The sequence below is a fragment of the Amblyomma maculatum genome, chromosome 5 (assembly GCF_055883805.1).
Source record: "Amblyomma maculatum isolate TAMU_Amacu chromosome 5, ASM5588380v1, whole genome shotgun sequence".
NCBI lineage: Eukaryota > Metazoa > Arthropoda > Arachnida > Ixodida > Ixodidae > Amblyomma > Amblyomma maculatum.
Genome location: NC_139348.1, coordinates 105,184,149 through 105,198,352, shown reverse-complemented (window position 1 = coordinate 105,198,352; position 14,204 = coordinate 105,184,149). Strand labels below are relative to the sequence as shown.

Genomic DNA, 14,204 nt, shown 5'->3' with positions numbered 1-14,204 from the left:
GACAGAAGAGAGAACTGATTGATTTTATAGGGAGGGATAGGCGCAGTAACTGTCTCACTTGTTTTCTTTGGACACCTCAACCGCGCCGTAAGAGAAGGGAGGTAGGTGGGAGTGAAAGTGGAAAGAGAGAAAGAGGAGCCGTAGTGGAGAACTACGGAGTAATTTCGACCTGGGGATCTTGAACGTGCGCTGACATCGCACAGCACACGGACGCGTCTTCGTTTCGCCTCCATCGAAACGCAGCCGCCGTGGTCGGGTTCGAAGCCGGGTGCTCCGGCACAGTAGTCGGGCGTCTTACCACTGCACCACTCCGGCGGGGCACACGGACGCCTCTTCGTTTCGCCTCCATCACAGAAGAGAGAAAGTAAAGGTGGAAGAGAAAGAAGAGGGAGAGAAAGACGCGTGCCGCAACAGCCGTCGTCTACTACCTAAGAGGTGGCGGGTGCAATGACAGCCTACAACAGATAAAAATTCGATGGCAGGCTAGCCTCCGCCGCAAGCAGCTGTGACCTATCTATCCCAGCCCCATCATGGCCAGGACCAGCCACCATCCGTCAACGAAGTAGACACTGAACCGCGCCGTAGGAGGAAAGAAGGTAGAATGAAAGTGGAAAGAGAGAAAGAAGAGCCGTAGTGGAGGGCTATGGAGTAATTTCTCCCCCTTGTGGATCTTTAACTTGCACTGATATCGCACAGCACAGGACACCCTTTGATTTCAAATTCAAAATCTGCAACAGCAGGAGCAGTCCAAATCTGTCACACCCACTAAATTCAATATCATGCCCGGTACGCAGAACGCTAAACAGGATAGCATGATCATGATTATTGAAATGGCAAGCCGTCCGATTGTTAAACGGAATGTACACGAAGATCTCTCCGAGGGCAAGCCAGTAGCCGAAAGAGGGACCCGAATTGAGGGGGCACTTGAATCGATGGCCGCCCGACTAAATAAATCACCTCCCAACTCCAGACGCTTGTGGGGGCAGTGCAAAAGAAAGCAGAGGAGTCTCAAGTGCTCTGAAACGAGCTGCTCGCCATCAACGTATGACAGCAGAACATCGAGCAGACCCTTGCTAGCAAAACATGGCTCGCAAGGCTAAGTAAGAGACATGGCAGAGGAACTGTCGCGGATTCCGAAGGAAATTGCCGGTGCTGCAGCAGTTTCTCACTACGGTAGAACATGTGCCTCTCGCATTAGCACTTCAGGAAACCGGATGCCCGGTTAAACTGATGGGATACCAAGTATTCCACAGCAATACGGGGGAGAGGGCGGCGGTGACAACTTTAGTTAAAAGAAGTATGGCAGCAGTGGAACACGACCTCGGATCGCGAGAGATAGAAAATGCTTTTGTGGAGATTATCTTGGGAACCAGTCCTAGAGCCAGTAACTTGAAAATAAATTTATATAATAATAATAATGACAACAATATTAACATTATATATAAAAAAATTAGAGCACAGCAGAGTCTGCAGTGCAGTAATGCCAAAATACGGATGTAGCTGTTGGTTGCTTCTGGTTGCTTCTAGTTGCTTAATTCACTTCTTGTTTACCCATTTTAGTCTTTGGTACTTTCAAATTGCGCGCCCATCCCTTCCTAAGCCCTTTTTCGGCTCTACTTCCGGTTGCGTGATGTCACATCCTCTACGTCACATTATTTCTCTTTGTTTATTCATTTTAGTCTTCGATGCTTTCAAACTGCGCGCCACTCTCTTCCTATGCCCTTTTCCGGCTCTACTACCGGTTGCGTGACGTCCCATCTTTGACGTGACCCTAATTGACTGCCTTAGTTAACTACTTTAGTCTTTCGCTGACACCCTTTCAGTCTTTACTGTTTCATTTTTTGCATTTAATTCATTACCTAATTACCTTATTGACCTAAATATTACTTCGGACACAAGATTACGTCACCCTCTATCGATCGACACCGCTAATTAGCCTCTACCACTTCTCAATCACTCACAACTGCTGCGGACACGAGTTTGCGGACGCGGTCTGCGGACAGAAATCTGTGAACAAAGCAAATAACGCTTTCGCGTTAATAAAAAACTATTGTAAATATTGAGGTGGACCTCAATATTTATAGCTCATCGAGGCAAAGTAAGGCCAGATTCAGGACCCTGCTCCGAAAAGCAGAGCAAGTCAGAGGGAAACATCCATTAGTAATTATGGGAGATTTCAATGCAAGGCACCCTGCATGGGGATATGGGCTCCTGTAAATTCACAATATTGTTCAACAAGAGTCGGGGCTTGTTTAATGGCCTCTCTGTCTGAGCAAAAGACGGCAGTATCATCTGGGCAATCTAGTATTTTAACCTGTGCCACTTGTAGCCTAGATTCTGTGATGCGATCCTTATAAGCGCTTGACAAGCAGAGTGGCTCAAGGTGAGCAGCAAATAAGAAGAGCGAAAGTGGGCAGCCCTACCTCACAGAAGAGCAAATGCTAAGACTATCAGCAACTTCACCATTGACAATAATACGTGTTGTGAAAATTGGTATACACCATTCTAACTGCTAATATTGCCCGTCCAGCGTTCGAGTGCTCTAAAAAGCGAAAGAGGACCTCATGCGAGACCCGATCGAAACCTTTTGCTAGATCGAGCTGCTTGATAGCCACGTGGTCATCAATTGCGTCACAGCATTCAAGCACACTTTTTTGCCAAGTGCACGTTAGTTGCAATACTCCGTTTTTTGGTGCCACAACTCTGATACATTCCTAACAATGTTGTTACAACTCTCCGAAGTCTCTTTGCTAATACCTTCATAAATATTTTATAATCTACGTTGGCAAGATTTATTGGGCGATAGGAACCCGCCAAGAAGCGTTTATTTGGGTCATCAGTTTTGGGTATAAACACAACATGCGCCACTGTGAATGACAGGGGAACCCGGTTCTGATCATAACATTCAAGGAACACTCCAAGAAGTATCGGCGCTATCAAAGCTTTGAAAGTTTTTTAGAAGGCGGCATCTAGGCGATCAGGTCCAGGTGCTCTACGTACAGCCAAGTCATCAATAACCTTTTCTATTTCCTGCACTGTAATCGGCTGTTAATGAAGTGTTTTTACTTCTTTTTCAACGTAGGCATAAGTGAAAGGAAGACGTCCTGAAAAGCATCTTCAACGTCTCTTGGGTGGCTCAGCAAGCATGGAGTTATACTCCATGACAGGCCTGCGAGAAACAGATTGTAATTCTCCTTGTCTATCGAGCCTGCCATCCCCATGGCAATTTAAGGGGCGCCACTGTGCCATGGTGGAAGATATAACAGGGGGAAGGACATAGCAGCTAGTGGACGCGTGACGACAACGGAGGAGGAGATAGTCGCACGCGATCAGCCGGAAAGTCTAAAGACAAGTGGCGCAACGAGCTCTCACCATCGCCGCCGAGTGGAGCCCCTGACCTCGATTCCGGCAACAAAGAAGTTGCTCTTTCACCCTCTGTCATCTGCAGGTGCACCTCGCCCTACCGGTACGCGTGCCGCGAAGGGAACTCCACGTGGGAGGAGCGGGCTACAGCCCCGTTATCATGACCGCCTGCATGGCGCGCCATGACCCTTGTGCGGGTAGGACTTTCGCCCAGAATAAAAGCTCTCTCCCCTGGGAGAGGGCCTTGTCGGGGGCGTTGGATGGAGGATGATAGGTTGATGGGTGTTGTGTCACCTTGAGATGCGGTACTTTAGGGTGTCAAGTTCTTTTCCTATCAGACAACGGCAAGGCGAGTAAAGAAATTTCCTCAAAGTATGCCTAAAATAACAGTTCTGTCAAACTAACACTGTAATACATAGCCCCAAAGGCTCTCGCCTTATCACTCTAAAGGAGCCTTAGGTGCCTTTTAGAATGTTTGTTTATATGAGTCCGAGTTTTACATCAGAGTCTCCCATGTGTCTTCATTTCAATGGCCCGTGATTTTTTTGTCAAATTGTGTGCACGTCCATATCATATGGAGCTTTGACTAGTTTCCTGGACAGGCAGAGGCCCCTGTATGAGGAGGAGAATCCAAACTCATGAGCAAAGCAGAGTTCCGCTCTGTTGGCTCCCTCGTAATTATACCTAAAAATCTGTTAGGCAAATACTTCTCTTGATAGTTACCCAATTGACTGCTTTTTAAAATGCACGACGCCGTCGAAGGCTCCGTTGACTGCGGCCATGCGTCTTCACATAAAACGCTTGAAAGAAGGAATGGGAGGAAAACATTTCTATTTGTAGTCAAAATTTCCCAGCAAGCAAGGTTTATTCTTAAGCAGTACGAAAACCTGCTAAAACACAACTACAGAAGGCTAGACAGCTACAAAGAGCCATAGGTGAAACAAATTTTAAGAGAAATTTGCCGGGTTTGTGAATTATGCCTTCTTGATGTACCTATATTGGGGGACTGCGCGCGAGCCTTCTCGGATATAGTCCCGTGCCACGCTTGCTTTTGGAATACACCTTGTTTCTCACTGCTGTGGCTTGATCGAGCTTCATCAGACAGATTGAGCACCAAATTTATTTTTCAGCTGTCTTTGAAAAAATGATGATATAACGTTGTCAGCGAAATGCTGGTTTGAACTACAATGAATGCTCTTCCTGTTGTCTTCGGCTAAACGTCATCCTCATCCTCGTTGCAGACGTCCCTGCTGTGTTCTGGGACGACGACTCCGCAAACGTCGGAGTAGTAGTCGCTGCACACCTGAGGCACCGCGTCCTTCAGTTCCCGCCTCAGCCAGAGGAGGCAGTCTGAAAGTGCGAAGACAAGGTCATTGCATTCAATACACGACTAGCGAGGAAAAAAAAAGAGCGAAAAGAGAAAGGATTCGTAGCTAGGAGTTTGCAAATTATGACTCCTCTTCTGTTTTGTCTAAACTGTTTTGATGTCATGGCAGCGCCACGATTGTAATCTACTCATAATGGTGCGCCGAAATGAATGAAGAAGTCATCACGTATTCCAATTCCGTGTTCTATTACTTATCTGGTTAGCATTAAAGTCAGCCTCAAAAATATTGGGTGCGAGCGTCTCACACTGAAGCGGACGGCGCTAGCGTTGACCTAGGGAAGCAAGTGGGATCACGTGACTCCTTTTACTGCTTCTGTAGCCGACACTTGATTGAATTTGCGCATTTTAAACGCTAATAGTCACGTTTTTTTTTGCAGATCTGCTTGATGACGAGTGCAAGCATTTCACTTTTGATTTTGCGTCACTGCTGAGGTTGCTGAAGTCTACGGCCCATTATTGCTCTGTATCCGGACGTATGCGCCAGAACATCGGCGCGAGCTCCCATTGCTACCCGAGAAATACGCTCACGGAATCTTCCTTATTCAAATTTGAATGGATAAGCGAGTGGTCATTCTCACATATGCAGCAGATATTTCAGCGAGAAAGATTTCGTCCATGGAGTCCGCGATGAACAGTTCGGTGAATAGCGGAAGATGTAACGGCGCGCGCGTTTTAATTTGCGCTTATCACTTGTGAAGCTAACGAACACGTATTGCTGGCAAGATGGAAAAGATGCTGCCTTCACTGTGCAGTACGCTAAGTTCTCATTCCTCTGAATGAATTCATCGGCACAGAAGTTTCACAGAAGTGAACGATAGATTCTACAGCCACGGCAAGCGCTACGCATGATGAGTAGTCTCAGACAGCGTCTGCAGTCCTGATGTATTTTAAAATGTCAGAGTGCATGAATAAATGGGAATAGAGCATTACATGTTGTGGTATGCTGAGGTAAGCATTAGCAAAGCTACTCTGCGTATGAGCGCCCGAACCATGATTGCCAAAGACGGTAGTCAGTGCGCAAGAATTCGCTGCGTTGGAAGCCTTTTTTCGCGCTAGCTATAAAAATTAAACCACGTCTTCCCCACAATCTAACTTGTTTGTTCTAATATGTTCAAGGAAGCAGGTGAACGGCACCGCTTCCGCCGGTGCTATTTGAAGGCGGTCAGCCTCGGTCAGGCGCCTGGCAGCTCTGCTGCTTCCTGATCATCATCATCATCAGCCTGACTATACCCACTGCAGGGCGAAGGCCTCTCTCATATTTCTCCAATTAACCCGGTTCGGTGCTAGCTGCATCCACTTGACCCCTGCGAACTTCTTAACCTCATCTGCCCACCTAACTTTCTGCCGCCCCCTGCCACGCTTTCCTTCCCTTGGAATCCAGTTTGTTACCCCAAGCGACCATCGGTTATCCTCTCTTCGCACTAGGTGTCCTGCTCATGCCCTTTTCGTCTTCTTGATTTGCACTAGATTGTCCGCAACTTGAGTTATTTCTCTGACCCAATCCGCACGCTTTCTATCTCTTAATGTTACCCCTACCATTTTTCGTTCCATAGCCCTCTGCATTGTCCTCAACTTAAGTAGAACTCTCTTGGTTAGCCTCCACGTTCCAGCCCCATAGGTGAGTGCAGGTAAGATGCAACTGTTGTATACTTTCCTCTTGAGCGATACCGGAGCTTCCTCAAGCAAATAAGTTTTAATATTCAGATTCACTGGTAACTTCCTCCTGACCGGTTGTGTGGACGCTTCAGATTCTCCTTGAATCGCAAAAACAACGCTGTCCAGTCCGCGTACTCGTCCAAGTAAGCTTATCGGCCGGGCCCACTCTTCGGCAGTTAGCTGACTCGATGAAGTGCTGTTGAGTACGCTTTCGCAGGATAGCGGATACGCGGAGGCAGGATACGCTTTCGCTTTATCCAGTCTACCTCGTTCCTTTTGTGACATGTTTTTTGCGCAAAAAAAAAAAAAAACAGAAGGAAGTGCGGTCCTGCTGAATAAATTGGCCTAATACCCCAAATTAAGCTTAAGCACGTCCAAATCGAAGTGCAAATAATAAATATGTGAATGCAGCACTAGCGCTCAACTAAACTGCATAAGAAACGATTGCACAGGAGCAGTTCAACGCGCGTTATCCCACTTAGTGCGTCATGCGGGGCTGCCGAGAGGTGGCGCCACAGTATGCCTTCGCGCCCAATATCCCCAGTAGAAAGTACCCGGAACGAGTATTTTTCTTCAAACCCGTTTAGCGAGCTATCTTGTACACCTGGCAGTCCAAAGATTGTGGAGACTTAAGACACGAGGCGTGAGTCTGAGATATTCATGCCGTTCAGGACGCAAAACAAAATCCACTGCAGTAATGGGAACAAACCCATTGGGCCGTATATTATTTACCGTGACTGTATATTTGATTGCATTAAGTCTGCAGAAATCGCATCTGTCATAAATTTCAGACATCATTCTCCTAATGCCTATCCATGTCAGCCTCTACTGCCATCGTTAAGACCCATTCTGACGAAGTGATATGCCCAATGCGCTAGTTTAGAACACTAATTTTCCAGTCAGTCTGTAATCAATTCCTGCGCTATCTTCCTCTTTCAATGCTCCTAATTGCTCCCAGTTTATTACTCGCAAACAATGAGGTGATATTTTTCCATTTCAGCAACTGTCACTCTGTTATGATTGCTCAATCATTTTAAGAGACATTGATTTCTCCGTTCTCCATATAGACTTACGATGGTCGGTGTCTTCCACGTCCATCACGATGCAGTTGTCGTCAGCGTAGTACATTATGGCCTCCTTGGGTGTCGGATCTGCAGGAAATAAACTCAGAATTCACTCGTGTACATACTACTCGATGAAGTACGCGCTTATTTTTACGCAACGATTCCAAACTTACTAAGGGCATCAGGCATGCCGCTGTGAGGAACTACACCATATTCCATTTCCTCGTTCCCTTAAACATGCTTTCATGATTCCTTTCTCTGAGAGGCAGAACGGAAACAGGTAAACCGACTGTGACAGAAACGCACAGACTCAGGTATGTATGCATGTACCGTCTTTGCCAAAAGTAACCAGGTTGCATGTTTTTTTTGCTTCTCGCTTGAATTCTAAAGCTAACATGGCTTCCCAGAGGATCACAACTTGTTAATAAGTGAGGGCAGGAACTCGTCCTTACTTTGCACGTATTTACAGCTTCAGAAGTGGTACGAATTCTCTGCTGCCCGACCTAGAAGCGAAACTCGCCGCCTGGTTACTTTTGGCAAAGACGGTATGTATGTATGTATGTATGTATGTATGTATGTATGTATGTATGTATGTATGTATGTATGTATGTATGTATGTATGTATGTATGTATGTATGTATGTATGTATGTATGTATGTATGTATGTATGTATGTATGTATGCATGTATGTATGTATGTATGCATGTATGTATGTATGTATGTATGCATGCATGTATGTATGTATGTATGTATGTATGTATGTATGTATGTATGTATGTATGTATGTATGTATGTATGTATGTATGTATGTATGTATGTATGTATGTATGTATGTATGCATGTATGTATGTATGCATGTATGTATGTATGTATGTATGTATGTATGTATGTATGTATGTATGTATGTATGTATGTATGTATGTATGTATGTATGTATGTATGTATGTATGTATGTATGTATGCATGCATGTATGTATGTATGTATGTATGTATGTATGTATGTATGTATGTATGTATGTATGTATGTATGTATGTATGTATGTATGTATGTATGTATGTATGTATGTATGTATGTATGTATGTATGTATGTATGTATGCATGTATGTGTGTATGTATGTATGTACGTACGTATGTATGTATGTATGTACGTACGTACGTACGTACGTATGTATGTATGTATGTATGTATGTATGTATGTATGTATGTATGTATGTATGTATGTATGTATGTATGTATGTATGTATGTATGTATGTATGTATGTATGTATGTATGTATGTATGTTTAAGAGCTCAAAGGTGCAATATGGGGCTCTAGGAAAGAGAACTGTATACACGCCTCTCCATCCCCCTCCTCTGTTGTGTACAAGCATGTCAAGCATGTCAATCATGTTTGTTGTTTGATGCCTTATATTTGCTTCCAAGCGGCAGGACTGAAACTAACTACTCACCGTCTCCCACGGTCATGTCCAATGTTCCTGGTTTCTCGCCAGGCCTGACACGGAAGGTTATTTCTTTCCTGCAGAAAATAATGAAATTTGGCGCTGTATTACCACGCCCAGCGTCTATGCCGTTTATTCACATCCATATTAAGTGCATCATTTTCCCGCTCAATAATGTGCGTAATCACAACAATCTTCCACAAGGAATGGAGCTGAGTGAACATTTTACAATAATTCGGGGTCATATATGATTATACAGCACCCAGCAAAATGCTACTTTTATCGTGATGTTTGAGCACCGGACTGATTTTGAAAGAAATCACTGTAAACGTTGATTTTACTGTATTTCTCTTTGAACACGGGACCCATGAATGGAAACCATTCTGATTATGTCGTATGGAGACAAGAGTGCGGAGCACCTTTAGTCAGGTCGCTGCAGTAGCGAGAAAATGGGACGACATCTATCAATTTCTCTATCACAGGGGGGTCGCATGACCACGGGAAGCACTATTCCGATAGTGCGCACGTTTTGGCTATTTTTAAAAATGCTGCAGCTCCACGGGTAAAAAGCGCCAGCAGGTGGGGCCGACTTGAAAACTGGCACTGACGCCATGCTGAAAACACAGTTTCATCGATACAGTTATTGATGACAAAAAGATACAACAAAAGTGACTCGATTCGTAAACATCAAACATACTTGGGTAAACTGTCCATCTCGTGGAGGGTCCAGACGTATGTTGCCGTCAGTGCCTCCGGATCGACCTCAGTTCTCTTTGCTGAGAGGCACTGCACTATGGCGTTGTTGTCAGAGTCGGCTATGGCCACGGCGGATTTGTAGTTCAGTATCACCTGCGGTGCAGATTCACGTTAACCCTATATGTTTAGTGAGCAGTGTAATGCGAATACTTTTTGACTCATGAAAACATGAATCAATAAATGTCTGGGATGCATTGATACGAGTAAGGGTGAAAATGAAATATGGCGCTCATTGTGGCACGGTTGAAGATATTGGTGCGGAAGCAATACTATGCTAGTTGGTGAGCCTTTTCGTGGAGCCCTCGATGAGCCAAGGTGCGCATGCACGAAGAGTGAGTGACGTCACGCGGAGCACAGCTGGAGAGCAGCTTCGGAGCCACCGCTGACTCCTCCGCTGTGCGGGTGACTCAGGAGAGCCGCTGCGCCAGCTGCGTATGCGCCGGGAGGGAGGAGGAGGAAAAAACATTTATTTAAACCCAATAACTAGGAACTGGTGATTAGGTGGTCGTGTCCATTTCAGGCGACCTACTCAGTCCAGGATGCCAGCAGCTGCTGCTATCCCGCGCGCCCGCTCGATCAGTCGTTGCTGATCTTGCAGGTTGTCCTGCTGCAACTGAAGGAGGAAGTAATGGACCATCCCAGCAAGTTGCAAACGAGGGCGATACTTGCGCTCGACTTAAAAGGCGCTTTCAATAACGTTGCACATGACCTCATCCTTGACAACTTGGCATCGTCCCATTGTGGGAATAGGATGTACAACTACGTCAGAGCACTTCTGACGGACCGCACGGCCACCATAGGACTAGGCGAACTACGCTCCGACAATATCGCTCTTACAGGCGCAGGGACGCCATAGGGCTCAGTCTTCTCTCCGACTCTTTTCAATATGCCGATGGCAAAAGTGCCACCTCTGCTAGATAACATCCCCCGGGTTCGTCATGCTCTCTACGCGGATGACGTCGCAATCTGGGTCACGGGGGGCTCTGACGACGATGCGCAAGACGCGCTTCAGGAAGCCATCGACGTGGTCCAGACGTACGCCGCCGCTGGCGGGCTAACCTGCGCAGCGAAGTCCGAACTCTTGGTTAAAGCAAGAACAGCATGGAAAGAGAAAACAGCCTCCAGAGATCGATCTTTTCCTTAAAGGTGCGCCAATACCACAAGTGGAGAGGCTTCGGGTGCTGGGGCTACGCCAGGAGGGAGTGACGTCGCACGGTGCACAGCTGGCCTGCCGGGGCCACCGCTAACTCTTCCGCGGCGCCCGGCGCACGCCGGCCGCTCGCCGAAACGGCACCGTTGCCAACGCTGCTGTAGCTGTGCGCATTTATTTATTTATTTTTGTACAAATATACTGTCTTTCTGTGTGAGGGTCTACGCATTCTCGGCTGTATTGCACATGTTACCCAGCAGTTCATCTGGGCGCCGGCACTGTCCAAGAAGTTTTATTCGAAGATCATGCGCTGCCGGACGTTATAACTCGAGCGCAAAATTTCGAAAATAATTAGTCAAAGTTTAGGTGGTGTCTTTCAGCAATATTTTTAAAAATGCGTTTGGAGTGAGCAACCTTATTATAATGCGTTTTGAGTCGTATTATTTCAGCTCGCACCGGCATAACTGGGAGGAGTGACACTTCTCGCCGCAGCCCAATGGCTGTTTGTCTTGAAATTGGGCGATAACGGTACCTCGGAGAGACAAATTGTTGCGAACATTGAGGGTATGCAACACACACGTCTGGGAAGGGGATATTATTAACATGCAATCAACAAAATGCTCAAAATTTAGCGGGCGGCATGTTCTGTCAGGTATGATGAATTTCCTAACATATGTCCTAATCATCTATTGTTCATCTGTCTAAATCAAGAACGGCAAAATTCTAAAAACAAACAAACAGCACAGTTGCATGCAGTGGCACGACACAAAGTGACATGCGGAAGATACCGGGTAAATCAGCTGAGTGAACTTTAATCGAGTGGTAGAAAAAGAAGCATGTCATGGTTACCTATATATCGGCAGGTCTGGATGAAAATGGGATCTATAAACGTTGGTTACGCGGAACGTCTCGCAAAACTCAGTATTGGAATCATGTGATGACGCCACGTACGAGAAATTTATGATTAAAAATGCTTTCGTTTTTACCTTAACGATGTTTAAACAATAGCTTCAAGCACTGTGTAATTTCTTTACAAGTTCGGCGCACGTTTTCTCTCTCGATTACGCGACTGCTGAGTTCGACACATAGCCAAAACAATCCATTTGAGGGACGTCAGGCTTCATCTGTTAGTCATCTTTTTTTTTTTTTTTTTTTTTTTTTGCTGCCGCTTCGCGCCCTTCAGTGTTAATACTCATTTGATCAGGTAAAGCTGCTGGTTGGCACATACACCAGACCGGGCAACAATCTTCCGTGTGATTTTGAGAACGCCCGCCAGTTCGATACGCCGCCGACTCGGTGGATGAGACGCGTTCGCTCTCATCCATTTTGTCAGTTCAACAGTACAGCTGCGACCTCAGTTGAACTGAACTGTCGTTGAGATCTCAACTACAGTTGGACATTGCCGTGCAACAACCTTAACTGTCGTTCAGTTCAGTTGACCACTAACTGAGCTGCTGTTGAAAGAAAACTCTCGTGTAACGAAGTTGTTATAAGAGTAGCCGTCTCAGTCGGGATCCTACAGTTCCCAAAGCGCTGCTTCTAATCTCGCCCTTACATCTAAAAGGTGCTGCCCAGGCAACCGCGGCCAAATTGGTCACGTTATATGGTCTCGTCACGGGACACAACTTGCCGGCCAGTAAGGCCCGCCCATGTCATCTACCAAGGGCAAGCTCGTGATTCTTCGTTCACAAAGCTGACAAAGGCGACGTCGACAACCTGAATTTTAGGAGAACGGTGTCTTTAAACGTTGTCGCTTTAAAACGAAAATCATTAGAGCACAAACTAGGACATAGTGTCTCTTTTCTTGCCAACTAGACGTTAAGTAAACTTCTCTGTTTAGAAATAAGGAGCTTAGTTATCTAAGGTCTCGTGTCAGGCGAACAAACCAACAAAATGCATGAAACGAACTTCGATACGACTGAAGCGATAGAAAATGCTTCGTACTGACAGAAAGCAAGCAAGCCATAAACTATTTTCTTCTTGAAGGAAGCAAGCACAATGAACTGTATATCCCCGTTTCATCGTATCTCTCTGAGTCATTCATTATTTCTGTATAATAAATGGGCCATTGATACAATCACACTAGTCACCAATCATTTGCTGCGCTCTCGCCTTGTTTGTACTCTACGTGTCAGTTGTCCAAACATGCTTGTTGTCGTTTTAAGGCGATTGCTGTGAAGAAAATGCTCGCACTTTAGAAAATGCGGCGTCGGCGTTGTGCGTCTCGGTGCTGTGGGTGAAAATGATGGGCATGGCTCTGGAAGGTGATGGCTGGAAGCTGATACTGCCGGGCACTTATTGGCTGTAGAGTAATACGACGTCACGTGACCACTTGACGTGGCCAATTTGATCAAATCTGCCAACTACGTCTTCTCGTTTCACATTAGACGATGAAAGAAATTGACCTCTATACGACCCTTGCATTCCGAGTCAGGAATACGCTGCCCTAGTCCACGCATTCACATTCATACAGCTTGTTAAACTGGATATTTGTATCTATGTCGGGTGGCCTTTTGCCTTTTGTGGTAGCTTATTACTATACTTTAAGGAGTACCTAGAGATTATATAGACACCAATATATAGAGAATAGACACACATTTTCTGCAAGGATATACGCGACTGAAAGCGGCTTGGTTAGCGATGTTGCGCCATAGCGAGAGGCCGAGCTTAAACGTTCCTTGTCCCAGTTTGTTTAAATTATAAAAGTTTTTGATGTTTTTTGGCACGTCCATCAAGAATGATTTAAATTTACACTGTTGGTCACCACATCAGAATCTTGAGCGGGTCATTGACTGCCCACAAGGTACAAACACAAAATGCATACCTGAAACGTGTCTATTTCATGCCGTTGGAGCTTCTGCGGTCCGTTCGGCCGTCCCAACTTGCCCAGGACCCCAGTGGTCGCACAAAGCGCGACCAGTAAGAGTGTGAAGAAACCACGCATCGTGCAGATGTTCTCGAAAACAAACCTGTGAGTTTTTCATAGGTTCGGCGCTGTTTTATACTGGCTGGCTTTATTCTTGGGGGGCGGGAAGAAAAGAAGGAAGACTGTTAACTACCACAGAAGAGACAGAGGCCATAGGGCGCGCGATGGCAGGCACGCCGAAAACAAGCCATTCGTTTTACTAAATTGCGGAGGAACGCTTTCTTCTAAATGCCACCCACTATAGCTCGATAACTTTTTGACCTCGCACTGGGAGATAAGCTCGAACTGTATAGGTCGTCAACCTTCTGTCCTGAAAGCCCAAATAGTAGAGATAGGACCTTGGAAACCCAGCGGGGAAAACATTTTCTCCGATTTTGTGCTTATCTGAGAAGATAACAGGCACCCCAAAAATGCCAGTAAGTCAGTTATTACCGCATCTCCTGCACGAGCAGATGCGAGAGC

General features: G+C 45.8%; 1 protein-coding gene across 1 annotated transcript; it reads right to left on the bottom strand.

The window, feature by feature from the left end:
* Positions 1–4,576: 4,576 nt before the first annotated feature.
* On the bottom strand, positions 4,577–13,760 carry LOC146189111 (uncharacterized). Its single transcript, XM_084605177.1, has 5 exons — positions 13,641–13,760; positions 9,608–9,759; positions 8,920–8,987; positions 7,480–7,557; positions 4,577–4,713 (listed from the first exon to the last, which is right to left on the bottom strand). The coding sequence occupies exons 1-5, from the start codon at positions 13,758–13,760 to the stop codon at positions 4,577–4,579; spliced, it is 555 nt and encodes a 184-aa protein (XP_084461303.1).
* Positions 13,761–14,204: the final 444 nt, after the last annotated feature.

Bases quoted from the DNA above. Each gene is read 5' to 3' on its own strand.
- LOC146189111 (XM_084605177.1), bottom strand. From the start codon at position 13,760: ATGCGTGGTTTCTTCACACTCTTACTGGTCGCGCTTTGTGCGACCACT. The intron at 9,760-13,640 runs GTATGCATTTTG...TCTGCACCGCAG, and splicing joins ATGAAATAGACACGTTTCAG to GTGATACTGAACTACAAATC. The intron at 4,714-7,479 runs GTAAGTCTATAT...TCGCACTTTCAG, and splicing joins CGTGGAAGACACCGACCATC to ACTGCCTCCTCTGGCTGAGG.